The sequence below is a fragment of the Osmia bicornis genome, chromosome 9 (assembly GCF_907164935.1).
Source record: "Osmia bicornis bicornis chromosome 9, iOsmBic2.1, whole genome shotgun sequence".
NCBI classification, from domain to species: Eukaryota; Metazoa; Arthropoda; class Insecta; order Hymenoptera; family Megachilidae; genus Osmia; species Osmia bicornis.
In genome coordinates, this window is record NC_060224.1 from 3,576,081 (window position 1) to 3,593,195 (window position 17,115).

The 17,115-nt window shown below is 47.7% G+C and overlaps 1 protein-coding gene across 1 annotated transcript; it reads left to right on the forward strand.

Annotated features, from left to right (window-relative positions):
• Window positions 1-272: 272 nt before the first annotated feature.
• LOC114878285 (dynein beta chain, ciliary) lies at window positions 273-16,904 on the forward strand. The gene is made up of 36 exons (XM_046287161.1): window positions 273-510; window positions 565-797; window positions 860-1,125; window positions 1,291-1,697; window positions 1,761-2,188; window positions 2,242-2,483; window positions 2,549-2,816; window positions 3,064-3,607; window positions 3,691-4,008; window positions 4,102-4,456; window positions 4,600-4,871; window positions 4,933-5,313; window positions 5,387-5,535; window positions 5,749-5,778; window positions 6,287-6,532; window positions 6,593-7,124; window positions 7,195-7,759; window positions 7,849-10,242; window positions 10,298-10,659; window positions 10,719-11,195; window positions 11,259-11,523; window positions 11,596-11,945; window positions 12,006-12,268; window positions 12,323-12,619; window positions 12,681-12,850; window positions 12,906-13,209; window positions 13,270-13,739; window positions 13,808-14,362; window positions 14,434-14,734; window positions 14,793-15,074; window positions 15,144-15,445; window positions 15,511-15,638; window positions 15,696-15,910; window positions 15,978-16,334; window positions 16,399-16,562; window positions 16,604-16,904. The coding sequence occupies exons 1-36, from the start codon at window positions 273-275 to the stop codon at window positions 16,902-16,904; spliced, it is 13,431 nt and encodes a 4,476-aa protein (XP_046143117.1).
• Window positions 16,905-17,115: the final 211 nt, after the last annotated feature.

Consider the following 17,115-nt stretch of genomic DNA (forward strand, 5'->3'; position numbering starts at 1 on the left):
CGTCCCGTGACAATAGGGCAACGAGCAGGCTCAAAGACACGATCGGCCAATGCCAGAAACCCAGTCGTTTTCTTCGCTTCAGTCGGTGCCTGGTCTCTTGACCTGCTTGCACCACGATTTTTTAATATCAAACCACCCTTCTTTCTATGCTAGTCTTCGTTATTCGACCTCCATCTTTCGAGCCCCAGGTGACACGAAACGTGTTTACGAAAGGAGTAACACGAGCACTCTGCAAGAAATGATTAATACGAGATTCTCGCGTTGACGTAGAAATGGCTACTCCGGACGGACCGACGGACTTCCGGCTGGAATACATCGGTACTTTCGTGCAAAAGTCGCTGAAACTGAAGCCAGAGAAATGGGGAAGATTGTTACTCACCGAGGAATACAGGAACGCCGTGCTGGATTTCCTGGATAATCCTCTTCCAGCGGCGCTCTTCGTCGTCCTGACACCGAACGCGCAATTGGTGGCGTCCTCTTCCTTCCCCATCCCCTGTCAGAGAACCAAAGGTTAGTATAAAAAAAAATATTTCTCTATAATCACTAATTAATCAATGTATTCAGGAATTTATGCGGTGAAAGTGAAACAGGCTCCCTTAGCGAAGGAGAAAGAAGCGTGTTCCTCGATGCTGATTCTAGGAGATTTATCACCGAGAGTCGTAGATCAATTAGCTACATTGGTAGACAACGTATTCGCACCTCTGTTGAGTAAATCGGAGAATCATAAGGATCTACCAATCGTCGCGATCCAGGACATCTGCAAACACGTTCATTCCTTGAGAGGAACTTTGTATCAAGTACAGATTTCTAAGATTCGTGAAACTTTTACGATATTCAAGTATCGATTCATTAAACACAGGTAAAGGGGCAGGTGAACGGAAGGACGGTTCTGCCAATGCCAGCTGGGATGGAGAAGGTGACGGAAGTGGAGAAATTAGTCCGGGCGGAAGGGCCGGAAGCCGTCGATCTGTATTTGAAGAGCGCCATCGAGGGTGTCGTGATAAAGTGGGCCTACTTGGTGAACGACGTTGTCACTCAAGAATCAAGCGCCGCTTTCGAGAACGGCCAAAATCCGACGCCGGACGTCGAGCTGGAGTACTGGTCCACCAGATTGGCGAATTTAAGGTAGATCTGTCATAACCCCCCCATCGTCAGTCAAAGGGTGCTGTCCAGGTGATTTGACTTCACGTCAAAGTTGTAGAGATTTCGTAGACGTCGTTCAATAATTGGAAATCATTTTTCGTTGAAATAATTCGTATGAAAGATTCGGAGAGAAAATGATTTCTTTAGGTATATTTACGATCAGCTGCACGAGGATCGCGTGAAGAAAATGGCAAGCATTCTGGAGAGAACCGACAGCGCGTACTACCCTTGTTTCCGTACCCTCTTCGAAAACGTCGTCTCCTCGATGGCGGAGGCGAAAGAGATATCCCTGTATCTGTCGCCGTTGGCAAAGTGTTTCAAGTCCGTCGAAGAGGTCGACTTCTCCGAGACTAAGCCGTTAATGGCCACACTGATACACTCGGTCGGATTAGCGTGGTCGAGATCCAGCTACTATCAGAGTTCCTCCAAGGTGATAATCATGCTTCGACAGATTAGCAACCTGTTGATCCAGGAAGCTCGTCGATTCCTCGATCCTTCGTCCATCTTTCAAAGCGACGTGGACGAAGCATTGCAACGCGTTCAGATATCGAAAGGTGAGGTTTATTTTAAAATCTCTCGAAATTCTTCATCTAACCCTTTCTTCTTTGCTCGCCAAGGAATTCTAGAAGAATTCAAACGTCAGTTCGAATTGAACAAAGACATGCCAGCGATGAAACCCGACGCTCCACCGTGGACCTTCAATCCCAGCGCGGTTTTCCGGCGTCTGGACGCCTTTTTAAAGCGACTCGGCGATATCGAGTGGCTGTTTCACACCGTGATGGAGTTCTCCAAGTTGGAGAAGATAGAAATCGGTGGGATCCTCGGAAGATCCCTGAGCAGTAGGATCGTGAACGTCTACAAAGAGTTTCAGCACCTGTTCCTCTCGTTCACCGTGCGAGCTAACGATGCCCTCGAACCGGATGACGAATCTTTCAGCGTCGATTGCGCCAAATTCAACGAGTCCACTACCGATCTCGATAATAAACTAGCAGCCATCCTCTGTCAAGCTTTCGACGACTGTGGAAATCTCGAAAGTGTCTTCAAGGTATTTCCAAAGATAAATCACGATGCTATTTACACAGAAGATTGATATTTCAGTTGATAAATATCGCTGGATCGGTACTGGACAGACCAGCGATCAGCAAACAATTCGTGAATCGTTATTCGAAGATCCTGGAGCTGTTGAACGTCGAGCTGACGGTGGTGGAGGTGTTGTTTAACCGCGGTACCAGAGGCGCTCTGATTAATCTTCCTCCTCTGGCCGCGGCTTTGACATTCACGAGCATGCTGCGGCAACGCATCGATCTGCCCATTCAATCCTTCAGGTCTATTCAACACCCGTGAGTGACATAGATCCGGAATTAGCAAACGTGCCTATATTACTATCTGTTCTTCCTGGTTTCAGTATAGCGAACAGCGACGAAGGCCGGAACATACAGCAGCGATACGAGAGGTTGATCAAGATTTTCAGTGATAAAGAGGACGATCTGTTCGCGGAATGGGCGCGGATTGTACCCAGCACCGTGGCTATTGGTCTGAATCGCAATATCCTCGCGCGGGAGAAGGATTCCACGTTGCTATTGAACTTCGATCCCGAGCTGTTGGGTGTTCTGAAGGAGGTGAACTATCTGAAGCAGATGTCGCGGTCGGATATCCCCGAGGAAGCGATAAAGGTTGGGAGACAATTTTATATTTGACTCTCGAGGCACCCTGCACACCTGTGTGGTGGGCCTAGGGGGAAAGTTTTTCAGCCTAGGGGCCCAGAGTTTTGCGAGTCATCGAGAGAGCGACAAGTCAAGAAGTTGAGAGGGTATTATTGCGAGTAGTGTTGCGAGCGTCGACATCGAGTTATTTCATTAAAATAAAAACTATATCGAACTATAACTCAATGCTTATTTTTTACATTTATTCCTCATCTAGGTGTCCGAGAACGCAGAAACGTTCAGAAAATTCCGCACCCTATTGGGTGGCACGGTGGATTCGTACAACAACATATGCAAGACGACCAGACGGGTCGAGTTCCAGCTGATCGAGAAGGAGATAACCAGGATCGATTCGCTGGTGTTTCGGGGCGAGGAAGAACTCTGCTGGAAGTCTGACGGCGTTTTGGAGTACATCGAGGAGCTGGGCGGGTTGGTGGAGGGTCTCTGGAAACGGATGAAATCTGCCCAGACTAACGTGGAGAGGATCAAAGACATCCTGGAACCCTGGACGAAGACGCCTCTGATCGAGAGGAGGGATCGTCGTAAGGATGCTTTATTATCCTTCGACGAACGACCGGAGAAAGTATCGAGACGCTACGCCGAGGTCGAGAGAGCAGCTGGACAGATTCACTCGTTACTGGATGAGAACAGGATGCTCTTCCAAGTTTCCGACGAAATGGAAGAGCCCTGGCAAAGATACGTGGCTTACGTCGATGGTATTGCAATGGAATCCCTTCGAAGGGCAGTAGGGTGTTCGTTAGGTGAATGGTTTCCATGTTTTCCCTCGATCGAACCTTTTCCAACTTCCTAACCCACCGACAACCTTTCTTTCTCTTCGGCTTAGGATACCTGGTGGAGAATATGGACCCAAATGGAAACACGGAGCCGTTATTGGAGGCGAAGTTGGAACTCAGAGAGCCCGATCTTTATTACATACCATCCCTGGAACCGGACGATCCAGATGGGCTGGATCAATTGATTCTAGCTCTCCTGAACGACATCATCGGCATGGCTGCCCTGGTGCCGAGGATCAAAAAGAATTCCAGAGGATACGCGGAAGAACTGGAGGACGATGCTGACATTAAAGGAATGAAGAATGATATCATGAATAACGTTGGGAATGCGATCGAAGAAGCGACAGAATTTTGTAGCAATTTCGAAGGTGATCTGAAAGATGAATCTTTGAAACGTTTCCAGTTTTATTGTTATCAGATGATCGTGTCTGGACTATGGTTTCCTTATTTCATTTTATCAGGATACGCCTATCTCTGGTTAGACGATAGGGACATGGTGATGCAACAGTTTCTCGAGTACAGCCGACAATTGACGATGGAGGAAATGGAGATGGTGGCCGTGCAGGATCCCAAGGGACCGGGACGGTCACCGCCGAAAATGGAGCAATTCCGCGAACAAATCGACCTTTACGAGGGCCTCTATCTCGAGATCGAGGAAATGGAAGCGTCGAAAGTGTTTTGTGGCTGGTTCAGGGTAGACCTGAGACCCTTTAGACAGTCGGTGCTGAACATGGTCTGCAAATGGTCGAGCATGTTCAAAAGACATCTGGTCGATCGTGTTACCAGCAGTCTCTCCGATTTGGGATCCTTTATAAGGTGTCTTTCTTTTTCTATTCCAGCACCCTTTTATCCCATTTTCTCTGCTGATAAAGTAATCTACTAGAAATGTTTCTGACGTCAACTTTATGAAATTTTATACACCTTCGCGAAGGTAGAATTAAATGGTAGTTTCTGGACAGGCGAGCAGACGAGGGTCTCTTACAACCCATACAACCAGGCGATTACGCTGGTCTCGTCAGCGTGATGGGATACCTACTGCAAGTGAAAGAAAGGCAGCCAATCACCGACGAAATGTTTCAACCCTTAGAAGAAACGTTAGAACTGTTGAAGTTCTACGATCAAGACATTCCAGAGGAAGTGAACGTATTGCTTCAGGAACTACCAGAGCAATGGTCAAACACGAAGAAACTAGCCCTGATGGTCAAACAGCAGGTGGCTCCATTACAAGCAGGTACATAAATAAAATGATTCTGAATCTTTGAAAAATTAATGAACGAATTAATTAATGACAGGCGAGGTGTCCAGAATACGAGGACGAATCTCCGCGTTCGACACAACCATAACTCTCTATCGCGAAGCCTTTCGTCGGTACAGTTTCTTCAAGTACGACTGCGAGAATCCTTACGAGTTATTAGACGAAGGACACAAGGAGATCCTGATGCTGGAACGTCAGATGAAGGATATACAAGAGTCTGCGTCACTGTTCGAAGTGACGGTACCAGAGTTCAAAGTACTGAAACAATGTAGGAGGGAGCTAAGGATGCTTAAGCAGCTATGGGACTACGTGAACATCGTTAGGAGCAGTATAGAGGGGTGGAAAACGACACCCTGGAGAAAAATCGACGTGGAGAACATGGACATCGAGTGTAAGAAGTTTGCCAAAGAGATACGAGGTTGGTGATCGATAATTAACGTTTCAAATGAAATAAGTGAAAGTGTTATTGATGTATGCATTGGAATAATTAGCACTGGACAAAGAAATGAGATCGTGGGACACTTACGTATCGCTGGAGGCAACCGTGAAAAATATGCTGACGTCCCTGAGGGCTGTGGCCGAACTCCAAAACCCCGCCATTCGGGAAAGACATTGGAGACAATTGATGAACAGCACTAAGGTATCCTCAGGGTTCAAAGATCGATGACTAAGTATACGAAACGAATATCGGTGTCCCTTTTTTTCCTAAAAGATCGTGTCTGTGTTTTTGTAACAATTTTTCTTACGAATAGCGAGAATCAGAGTTAGGTGAAATTTTGCCAATTAAAATGTGTATTCACCAAGATGTTAGAGAGTTAGTTGCACCGCTGTATATACGCTATCGGTGTTACAGAAACTGGGCGACATGACTCCAGAAATGACCGTAAGTCCACTGTACATACGCGCACCTTTTGTAATTTATAAAAATTTTAAGCACCGAAGAGTCAATTACAGCGGTCACCAAACTACGGCCCTCGATTTTTAATTATAAATTAATTCGAATTAATTTTATGATTTGGTATAAGACATACATTTTAATAGATATTTTCCATTATAAATTCCAATAGAAATTATATCTGTTTACACGTGCAATATAAATTAACGTTCTAATAGGATTTCAATAAAAATATTTTTCGACCGACTCTCATATTTTTAAAAATTTCAATCCGACCCGTTTCTCAAAAAGTTTGGTGACCCCTGAATTAGTAGCATGTCATGCAGCACAATTTTTCAATATTTTTGTACACCTTCACTGTAAATAATAATTCATTCAATAAATAGAATTTTCTACATTAAACACGTTTCTTTTATAAACACACCTATCACTTCTTCGTTCTTTGAATAAATTGATCATCGTATCGAGATGACGATCAGCAGACACCTGCGATTAGGTAAGATTCGTCATGGACGAGTCGACCACGTTGGCAGACCTGTTGGAATTGAATCTCCACGAATGCGAAGAGGAAGTGAAGAACATCGTGGACAAGGCTGTGAAGGAAATGTCGATGGAAAAGTACATGAGGGAACTGAATGCCACGTGGTCGAAGATGGAGTTCGAAAAGGAAGTCCACGCCAGAACCGGGGCAACTTTGATCAGAGCCAGCGAGGAGCTGATCGAGACTCTGGAAGAGAATCAGGTAGCCTTTCGTATAAAATGGACGTCTCGAAGGTAACGCGATTAGGCTACCTTTCCTCAGGTGCAGCTGCAAAATCTCATCACTTCGAAGTTCATCGCCCACTTCTTGGAGGAGGTGTCCAGCTGGCAGAAGAAACTGAGCATCGCCGACCAGGTGACCACGATTTGGTTCGAGGTTCAACGAACCTGGATGCACCTCGAGAGTATCTTCACCTCGTCGGAGGACATACGGAGGCAATTGCCCGTGGACGCGGAACGATTCGACCGGATCGACAAGGAGTTCAAGCGTATGACGGAGGAGCTGGCGAGAACGTTGAACGTGGTGGAGGCGACGAACAAAGAGGGCCTCGTATCCGCTCTGGACGTGTTACAAAAGGAGCTCGTTCTCTGCGAGAAAGCTCTGGCAGAGTATCTGGAAACGAAGCGTCTCGCATTTCCACGTTTCTACTTCGTTTCGTCGAGCGATCTGTTGGATATTCTGTCGAATGGAAATCAGCCAGAGGTGGTCGCCAAGCATCTGACGAAATTGTTCGACTCCATGGCCCGATTGAAATTCGATGACGCGGCAGCTAGCTCGCCGAAACTGGTATCGGGTATGTAAGCTACGTCGAGGAATAAAATCGTACCGCGATACGATTTACTGATTTCTTCTTTTACGTCAAGGTATGTTCGCCAAGGACGGCGAGTACGTCGAATTCGCCAACTGCGAGATGAACTGCGAGGGAGCGGTGGAGGTCTGGTTGAACCGACTGCAACGGGTCATGAGAGTCACTATCAGACATTACTTCAGCGAGGCGGTGGTGACGTACGAGGAAAAAGCTCGGGAGCAATGGTTGTTCGATTACCCCGCTCAGGTCTCCCTTTGTGCCACGCAAATCTGGTGGACCACCGAGGTGAACATCGCGTTCTCCCGATTGGAAGAGGGCTACGATAATTCGTTGAAGGACTACCTGAAGAAACAAATTTCTCAGTTGAGTATACTGATCGCGTTGCTGATCGGTGAGCTGACGAAACAGGAGAGACAGAAGGTGATGACGATCTGCACGATCGATGTGCACTCAAGAGACGTGGTCGCCAAGTTGGTACAGTCGAAGGTGGAATCATCCCAGGCCTTCCAATGGCAGAGCCAACTACGCCATCGATGGGACGAGAAAGAAAAGGATTGCTTCGCTAATATTTGTGACGCCCAGTTCAAATATTCGCACGAATACCTGGGCAACACACCTAGGTGCTAACATTTTTCCTATAACTCCTTAGAACCCTTTAACTACCATCTGCATCTTCCAATTTACCCTTCTAATTTGTCTCTCGATTTAGATTAGTAATAACACCGCTGACGGACAGGTGTTACATAACACTGACCCAGTCCCTGCATTTAATCATGGGCGGCGGACCAGCCGGCCCAGCTGGGACGGGGAAGACCGAGACGACGAAAGATTTAGGCAGAGCCCTCGGCATAATGGTATACGTGTTCAACTGCTCCGAGCAAATGGATTACAAGTCTTGCGGGAACATATACAAAGGCCTGGCACAGACCGGTGCCTGGGGTTGTTTCGACGAATTCAATCGAATCACCGTCGAGGTGTTATCGGTGGTGGCAGTACAAGTGAAATCGATCCAGGACGCCATCAGAGATAAGAAAGAAAAGTTTAATTTCATGGGAGAAGTGATCGGTCTGGAGCCAACCGTTGGTATATTCATCACCATGAACCCTGGCTACGCAGGCCGTACCGAGTTACCAGAGAACCTGAAGGCCTTATTTCGACCCTGCGCAATGGTCGTCCCTGATTTCGAGCTGATCTGCGAGATCATGTTGGTGGCAGAAGGGTTTCAGGACGCTAGAATCCTGGCCAGGAAGTTCATCACCCTGTACACCCTATGCAAGGAGCTGTTATCGAAGCAGGACCATTACGACTGGGGATTACGCGCGATAAAGTCCGTCCTGGTGGTCGCCGGAAGTCTAAAGCGAGGAGACCCTGGCAGACCGGAAGAACAAGTGCTGATGAGAGCACTCCGAGACTTCAATATACCCAAAGTTGTCTCCGACGATCTGCCGGTCTTCATGGGTCTAATAGCCGACTTGTTCCCCGCTTTGGACGTCCCCAGGAAACGGGACGTCGAGTTCGAGAAGATGGTGAAACAAGCGGCTGCTGATCTACTGCTTCAACCGGAGGACGGGTTTATCTTGAAGGTGGTCCAACTGGAGGAACTACTGGAAGTAAGACACTCCGTCTTCATCGTGGGCATTGCAGGCTCGGGTAAGACCCAAGTCTGGAAGACTCTATTCAGAACCTATCAGAACATGAAGAGGAAGCCTGTGTACAACGATCTGAACCCGAAAGCTGTGACCAACGACGAACTGTTCGGAATCATCAATCCAGCGACGAGGGAATGGAAAGACGGTCTCTTCTCTGTGATCATGAGAGAGCAGGCGAATTTGGGCGGTGAAAATCCAAAATGGATCGTCCTGGACGGCGACATCGATCCCATGTGGATCGAGTCCTTGAACACTGTCATGGACGACAACAAGGTGCTGACCTTAGCCAGTAACGAAAGGATAGCTTTGACCCCAGTGATGAGGCTGCTGTTCGAAATCTCGAACCTGAGGACCGCCACCCCAGCCACGGTATCCCGTGCTGGTATCTTGTACATCAATCCTCAGGATTTAGGCTGGAATCCTTACGTCACCAGCTGGGTAGAGAAAAGAACATCCCCTATCGAGAAATCCAATTTGGTCATGTTATTCGACAAGTACATCCCTCCTTGTCTGGAGACCTTGAGGACGAGATTTAAAAAGATCACACCTATAGCCGACATGGCGCACGTGGAGATGCTCTGTCATCTTCTTCATTGCCTCTTAAAGCCAGAACTCACCGGTACCGACTTCCTGAAGGAACACTACGAGCTCTACTTCGTGTTCGCGGCTGTATGGTCCTTCGGTTCGTCGATGTTCCAGGATCAGATGATAGATTATCGAGTGGAGTTCAGTAAATGGTGGGTGAACGAGTTCAAGCAGATCAGATTCCCCTCTCAAGGTACGGTCTTCGATTACTATATCGATGCTGAGACGAAGAGCTTCGTCCCGTGGACTCAACGTCTTCCGAAATTCGAACTGGACCCCGAAATGCCTTTGCAAGCGGTTTTGGTCTACACCGCGGAGTCGATCAGGATCAAGTATTTCCTGGATCTTCTGATGGCCGAGAGACATCCGGTGATGCTGGTCGGCACAGCTGGTTGCGGGAAGACGGTGCTGGTCGCTGAGAAACTACTCCACTTACCAGAGAACTACGCTGTCTCCAACGTACCCTTCAATTTCTACACTTCTTCGGAGATGTTGCAAAAGATCCTGGAGAAATCTCTGGAGAAGAAAGCCGGCAGGAATTATGGACCACCGGGAAACAAAACCTTAGTGTACTTCATCGATGACATGAACATGCCTGAAGTTGATGGATATGGAACGGTCCAGCCTCATACTCTGATTCGTCAGCACTTGGACTATGGTCACTGGTACGACAGGACGAAGTTGACGTTGAAGGACATCCACAATTGTCAATACGTCAGCTGTATGAACCCTACGGCGGGTTCTTTCACGATCAATCCAAGATTGCAGAGACACTTCTCAGTGTTCGCTGTTAGTTTTCCCAATACCGAATCTCTGACCACGATCTATGCTTCGATTTTATCTCAGCACCTGGCAAACATCGAGCACAGGTTAGTTTCTTGTTAGAAAGATTTTCGAATCGTTATTCAATTTTTATTTTAATAGATTTCCAAGCTCCGTTGTCGATCTATGCAACAACATCGTCCAAGCATCGATTCAATTACACCATCGGTGTGCCCAGATGTTCCTCCCAACAGCAGTCAAGTTCCACTACATCTTCAATCTCCGTGACTTGTCCAACTGTTTCCAAGGATTACTGTTCAGCGGCAACGAGTGCCTACAGTCCTCCATAGACCTGATCAGACTGTGGCTTCACGAAACCCATCGCGTTTACGGGGACAAACTTACCGACGAGAAGGACATAGAAAGTTTCTCTAAACTGCAGTTGGATATTTTGAAGAAGAACGTGGAGGAAGTGGACGAGGGTGCTGTTTTGGAGAAACCGAATATTTTCTGTCACTTTGCTGGTAAATATAGCGTACTTCGTAAGATCCAAAAATCTTTAAAACATCTTTGAAAATATCAGGTGGAGTTGGGGAACCAAAGTACATGGCGGTGAAAGATTGGTCCACGCTTCACAGACTGCTATCCGAGGCGATGGTCAGCTACAACGATCTAGTAGCCGCCATGAATTTGGTGTTGTTCGAGGACGCCATGATGCACGTGTGTCGCATAAACAGAATCTTGGAATCGCCTAGAGGAAGTGCGTTACTGGTTGGCGTAGGAGGATCCGGCAAGCAGAGTTTATCTCGGCTAGCGGCTTTCATAAGTTCATTGGAGGTGTTCCAAATTCAGTTGAAGAAGGGTTACGGAATCGTTGATCTGAAACTGGAGCTCGCGGTGTTGTACACCAAGTCTGGATTGAAAAACCTGGGCCTAGTGTTCTTGATGACCGACGCGCAGGTGGCGAACGAGCAGTTTCTCGTGCTCATCAACGACATGCTAGCTTCCGGCGAGGTTCCAGACCTGTTCGCCGAGGACGAGATGGAGAACATAATTGCAGGTTGTCCAATCGAGCCTCGGACGTAATCCTACAATTATTATACGATACCGAAACTTCCCGTAGGAGTACGGAACGAGGTGAAAGGTGCAGGCATGCTGGACACCCGCGAGAACTGTTGGAAGTTCTTCATCGACCGGGTGCGCAGACAGCTTCGTATAGTTCTCTGTTTCTCCCCGGTCGGCTCCACTTTAAGGGTGCGCTCGAGGAAATTCCCGGCGATAATAAATTCCACGGCGATCAACTGGTTTCACGAATGGCCGCAAGAAGCTTTGATGTCTGTATCGAAGAGGTTCCTGCAGGAGTTGGACCAACTTCCGGAAAGTTACAGGTATCGATCGCGACATGCACGACCGGTCTGGATAGACGTAACGGGATAAGTATCGGGATACCTTCGATCCAGGGAATCGGCGGCGAAATTCATGGCCCATGCTCATACGAGCGTGAACACGGCCAGCAGACATTATTTAGCCAGTGAACGTCGTTACAACTACACGACGCCGAAGTCGTTTCTCGAGCAGATCAGCTTGTACAGCAGACTGTTGAAAACGAAGGCTAGCGAGCTTCGAGGTAGGGTTTGCAGATTGGAGAACGGTCTGGAGAAACTTCGTTCGACGGCTGTGCAGGTAGACAAACTGAAGGAGAAACTGGCGGTGCAGGAGGTGGAATTGCAGCAGAAGAACGATGCTGCCGATGCTTTGATCACGATCGTCGGCGTGGAAACGGATAAAGTTCAGAAGGAGAAGGCTATAGGTAAGTGTTGCGACAGAATGAAACATATAATCGATGTTAAACGCTGTTTTTTCCGTTCAGCGGACGAGGAGGAGTCCAAGGTGGCCATAATAGCGGAGGAGGTATTGAAGAAACAAAAGGATTGCGAGGTGGACTTGATGAAAGCAGAGCCGGCTTTACTGGCTGCCCAAGAAGCGCTGAATACACTGAACAAGGCGAATCTCACCGAACTGAAGTCGTTCGGTTCGCCTCCTGGGGCTGTGACAAACGTGACCGCTGCGGTGATGGTCCTCCTGGCTCCTTCTGGTAAAATACCAAAGGACAGAAGCTGGAAGGCTGCCAAGGTACACGCGAAACAGTGTCAAATTCGACGATGCACCACCGTTTTCGATTTATAGATCACGATGGCCAAAGTAGACACTTTCTTGGACGCTCTGATCAACTACGACAAGGAGAATATTCATCCGGAAGTGATTAAAGCGATCCAACCGTATCTGAAGGACTCTGAATTCGAGCCAGAATTCGTCCGATCGAAATCCGCCGCGGCGGCGGGTCTCTGCGCTTGGGTGATCAACATAATCAAATTCTACGAGGTGTTTTGCGACGTGGAGCCGAAGCGTAAAGCGTTGGCGCAGGCGAACGCAGAGCTGGCCGCCGCTCAGGAGAAGCTGGGCGTGATCAAACGCAAAGTTGTCGTACGTAAACGACAGAAAACACGATTTTCATTTAATTTAAATTAAATTGTTTTTCGAACAGTCGTTGGAGGAACAATTGGCGAAGCTGACGGCGGATTTCGAACAAGCGACGTCGGAGAAGCTCAAGTGTCAACAGGAAGCGGATGCGACCAACGCGACGATCGCGCTTGCCAACAGGCTGGTCGGTGGTTTGGCTTCGGAAAATATTCGATGGGCGGACTCTGTGGCTAAGTGAGTTCAATTACGACGAAAGAAATTACGATAAATGAAATAATTGAATTTCCAGCTTCATGCAACAAGCGTCCACGTTGCCCGGTGACGTGTTACTGGTAACAGCGTTCATCTCCTACGTTGGATGCTTCACCAAACAATTCCGTCAGGATCTGTTGCACAAACAGTGGCTACCGTTTCTGCGAAGCGTCGAACCAACGGTTCCGATCACGGAAGGGTTGGACCCTTTGTCCCTGTTAACCGACGACACTCAAATAGCCAAGTGGAACAACGAGGGACTGCCAAACGATAGAATGTCCACGGAGAACGCCACCATTCTCACCAACTCGGATCGTTGGCCCTTGATGATCGACCCTCAGGTACGCTTCTATTTCGTTAGCGACTCCGTGCGACCCGAAATCTCGTCATTTTTCTTTCAGCTTCAAGGAATCAAATGGATCAAGCAGAAATACGGGGAGGAGCTTCGCGTCATTAGATTAGGGCAAAAGGGTTACTTGGACGTGATCGAACAGTCCCTAGCTACCGGTTCAACGGTCCTCGTAGAGAATATCGGTGAAACGGTAGATCCGGTCCTTGATCCTCTGTTAGGCAGAAACTTGATTAAGAAGGGTCGCGCGATTAAGATCGGTGACAAGGAGGTTGAATACAATCCGCTGTTCAGATTATTATTGCACACGAAGCTGGCTAATCCCCATTACAAGCCGGAGATGCAGGCTCAAACTACTCTAATTAATTTCACGGTAACGAGGGACGGACTCGAGGATCAATTACTCGCCGAGGTAGTGAAAGCCGAGCGACCGGATCTCGAGGAGCTGAAGGCTGAACTAACCAGGCAACAGAATGACTTCAAGATTACCCTGAACAGTTTGGAAGATTCGCTTTTATCAAGGTCTAATCATATCCCTCGTCCCGATGATATTTTTCTAATTTGATAATCCAACGATCTTATCAGCGCAGATTGTCATCAGCGGGAAGCAACGTCTTAGGGGACACCTCCTTGGTGGAAAATCTCGAGACGACGAAGAGAACCGCGGCGGAGATCGAATGCAAAGTGACGGAAGCGCGAGGAACCAGCGGAGAAATCGACGCTGCGCGAGAATTATATCGACCAGCTGCGACCAGGGCCTCTTTACTCTACTTCATCCTGAACGATCTGAACACCATCAATCCGATCTATCAATTCTCTCTGAAAGCTTTCAGCGTGGTGTTTCAAAAAGCCATCTCGAAGGCGGATCCCGCGGCAGACGTGTCCGGAAGAGTGAAGAATCTGATCGAGTGCATCACTTATTCCGTGTTCATGTACACGACCAGGGGTCTGTTCGAGTGCGACAAACTGATTTTCGCGTCGCAAATGGCGTTTCAGATACTGTTGGCGAGAAACGAGGTGACATCCAGCGAGCTCGACTTCCTTCTGCGATTCCCTGTCACGCCTCACGTCACATCCCCCGTGGATTTTCTTACCAACACCAGCTGGGGCGGAATAAGAAGCCTGGCCAGCAGGGAGGAATTTCGGTACGCGTGTCTCTGACTGTTGAGTCTACGAAATCGAGGTTACCAAAACAAAATTGTCCATCTTTGCGCAGTAATCTGGACAGAGACATAGAGAGTTCGGCGAAGCGATGGAAGAAGCTGGTGGAATGCGAGTGCCCGGAGCGAGAGAAATTCCCGCAGGAGTGGAAAAACAAAACGACCATTCAGCGGCTCTGCATGCTCAGGGCACTTCGTCCTGACAGAATGACCTACGCGATCGCCGCGTTTATCGAGGAGAAACTGGGCCCCAGATACATCGAGGGCCGTACCGTCGAGTTCGCTAAATCTTTCGAGGAAACCAGCCCTACCACACCCATCTTCTTCATCCTCTCTCCAGGCGTGAATCCTCTGAAGGTAACACCGAACCCCATATCCGTGTCCCCATAAACTCGACCGATCCACGTTTCAACAGGACGTGGAGGACTTGGGTCGTCGTTTGGGTTACACGCTGGACAATCAGAATTTCCACAACGTGTCCCTTGGTCAGGGTCAGGAAACGGTCGCCGAGCAGGCTATGGACGTGGCGGCTAAGAACGGCCACTGGGTGGTTTTGCAGAACATCCATTTGGTGAAGAAATGGTTGCCATTATTAGAGAAGAAGTTAGAAATAGCCGCAGAAGGTTCTCATGAAGATTACAGAGTATTCATGAGTGCTGAACCAGCTAGCACTCCAGCAGGACACATCATACCTCAAGTAACTTTTCATTCTCCTCTTTCCATATCATTTTAAGAAATTATATGAAATTGAAAATATATGAATTAGGGTATCCTGGAATCATCCATCAAGATCACAAACGAACCACCCACGGGGATGCAAGCGAACTTGCACAAAGCCTTAGACAATTTCACTCAAGAGACACTGGAGATGTGCAGCAAAGAAGCCGAATTCAAGGCGATTCTATTTTCTTTGTGTTACTTTCACGCGGTGGTCGCTGAACGCAGGAAATTCGGTCCACAGGGCTGGAATAAAATCTACCCCTTTAACGTGGGTGACCTACATATCAGCGTGAGCGTGTTGTACAATTATTTGGAAGCCACGTCCAAGGTACCCTGGGAGGACTTGAGGTTCGTGTCGACGATTTTAATATGCACCTTTCACGAATAATTTTAAATGAATCTATTATGCAAAGGTATCTGTTTGGAGAAATTATGTACGGAGGACACATCACGGACGACTGGGATAGGAGACTGTGTGTTTCCTACCTGGAGGAGTTAATGCAACCCGATTTGGTCGATGGAGAATTGCAACTAGCGCCAGGTAAAATAGAAATAACAAATTTTAATCGTAATTCCTCGAGTTTCAAATATTTTCCAGGATTCCCAGCACCGCCCAACACAGACCTAGCCGGCTACCATTCGTACATCGACGAAGCGATGCCCCCAGAGTCGCCCTATTTGTACGGTTTGCACCCGAACGCTGAAATAGGTTTTCTGACAATGACCGCGGAGAATCTATTCAAAACGGTGTTCGAGATGCAGCCCCGAGACGCGGGTAGTTCCGGCGGGCAAACAGTAACGAGGGAAGACAAGGTACCCCTCGATTCGTTCTCTATTATTCCCGTTGAACCGGTATCGGTTCATCGGTGTCTGTTCGAAGGTGAAGCAAACACTGGACGAAATAATGGAGAAACTTCCCGAGGAGTTCAATATGTCCGAAATAATGGGCAAAGTGGAGGAAAGAACACCGTATGTGATCGTGGCGTTTCAAGAGTGCGAACGAATGAACCACTTGACCAGCGAAATGAAACGATCGCTTCGCGAACTGGATTTAGGTCTGAAGGGTGAACTGACCATCACCTCGGATATGGAGGACTTGGAGAACGCGTTATTTCTCGACCAAGTACCGCCGGTCTGGGCGAAAAGAGCTTATCCCTCTTTATTGGGTCTCGCCGCTTGGTTCGTCGATCTCCTCTTGCGAATCAGAGAGCTGGAAACCTGGTCAACGGACTTTGTTGTAAGATTCTACTTCCGTCGAACCGCTGATCCGACGAAGGAACGTTTTAAAATTGTTGTTTCAGTTGCCACCTTCGGTATGGCTGGCTGGATTCTTCAATCCGCAGTCTTTGCTGACGGCGATCATGCAATCGACAGCCAGAAGACAAGAGTTGCCTTTGGACAAAATGTGCTTGCAATGCGACGTGACGAAGAAGAACAAAGAGGAATTCACGTACGTGAATTGCACTTGAATCTTCAATCTACTCGTTTATTTGATATTTTTTAAAATATCAGTGCAGCACCGAGAGACGGAGCGTACATTCATGGGATCTTCATGGAAGGAGCGCGATGGGACGTGCAGACAGGCATCATAGTCGACTCGAAACCCAAGGAATTATTCCCTCCGATGCCTGTGATCAACGTACGTGCAATCACCCAGGACAAACAGGACCTCAGGAACATGTACGAGTGTCCTGTGTACAAGACGAGAACTCGAGGACCCACTTACGTGTGGACGTTCAATTTGAAGACCAAAGACAAACCGGCCAAATGGACCCTGGCTGGCGTAGCCTTGTTACTTCAAACTTAACTCTGTTATTTATCTTCATTTTAGAAAATTTATGTTTTAATAAAGATGTCGGTGAAACGTACACGTAGTCATTTTTATTTGATATCCAACAGCCTAAATACCAGAAATAAACTTGGACGTATCATTAACCAAGATGAACGATCCAAAATTAATCTCCCTTTAAGAAGAAACACGACTCCCATCTGCCCAATGATTCCAATAATAAACAGTG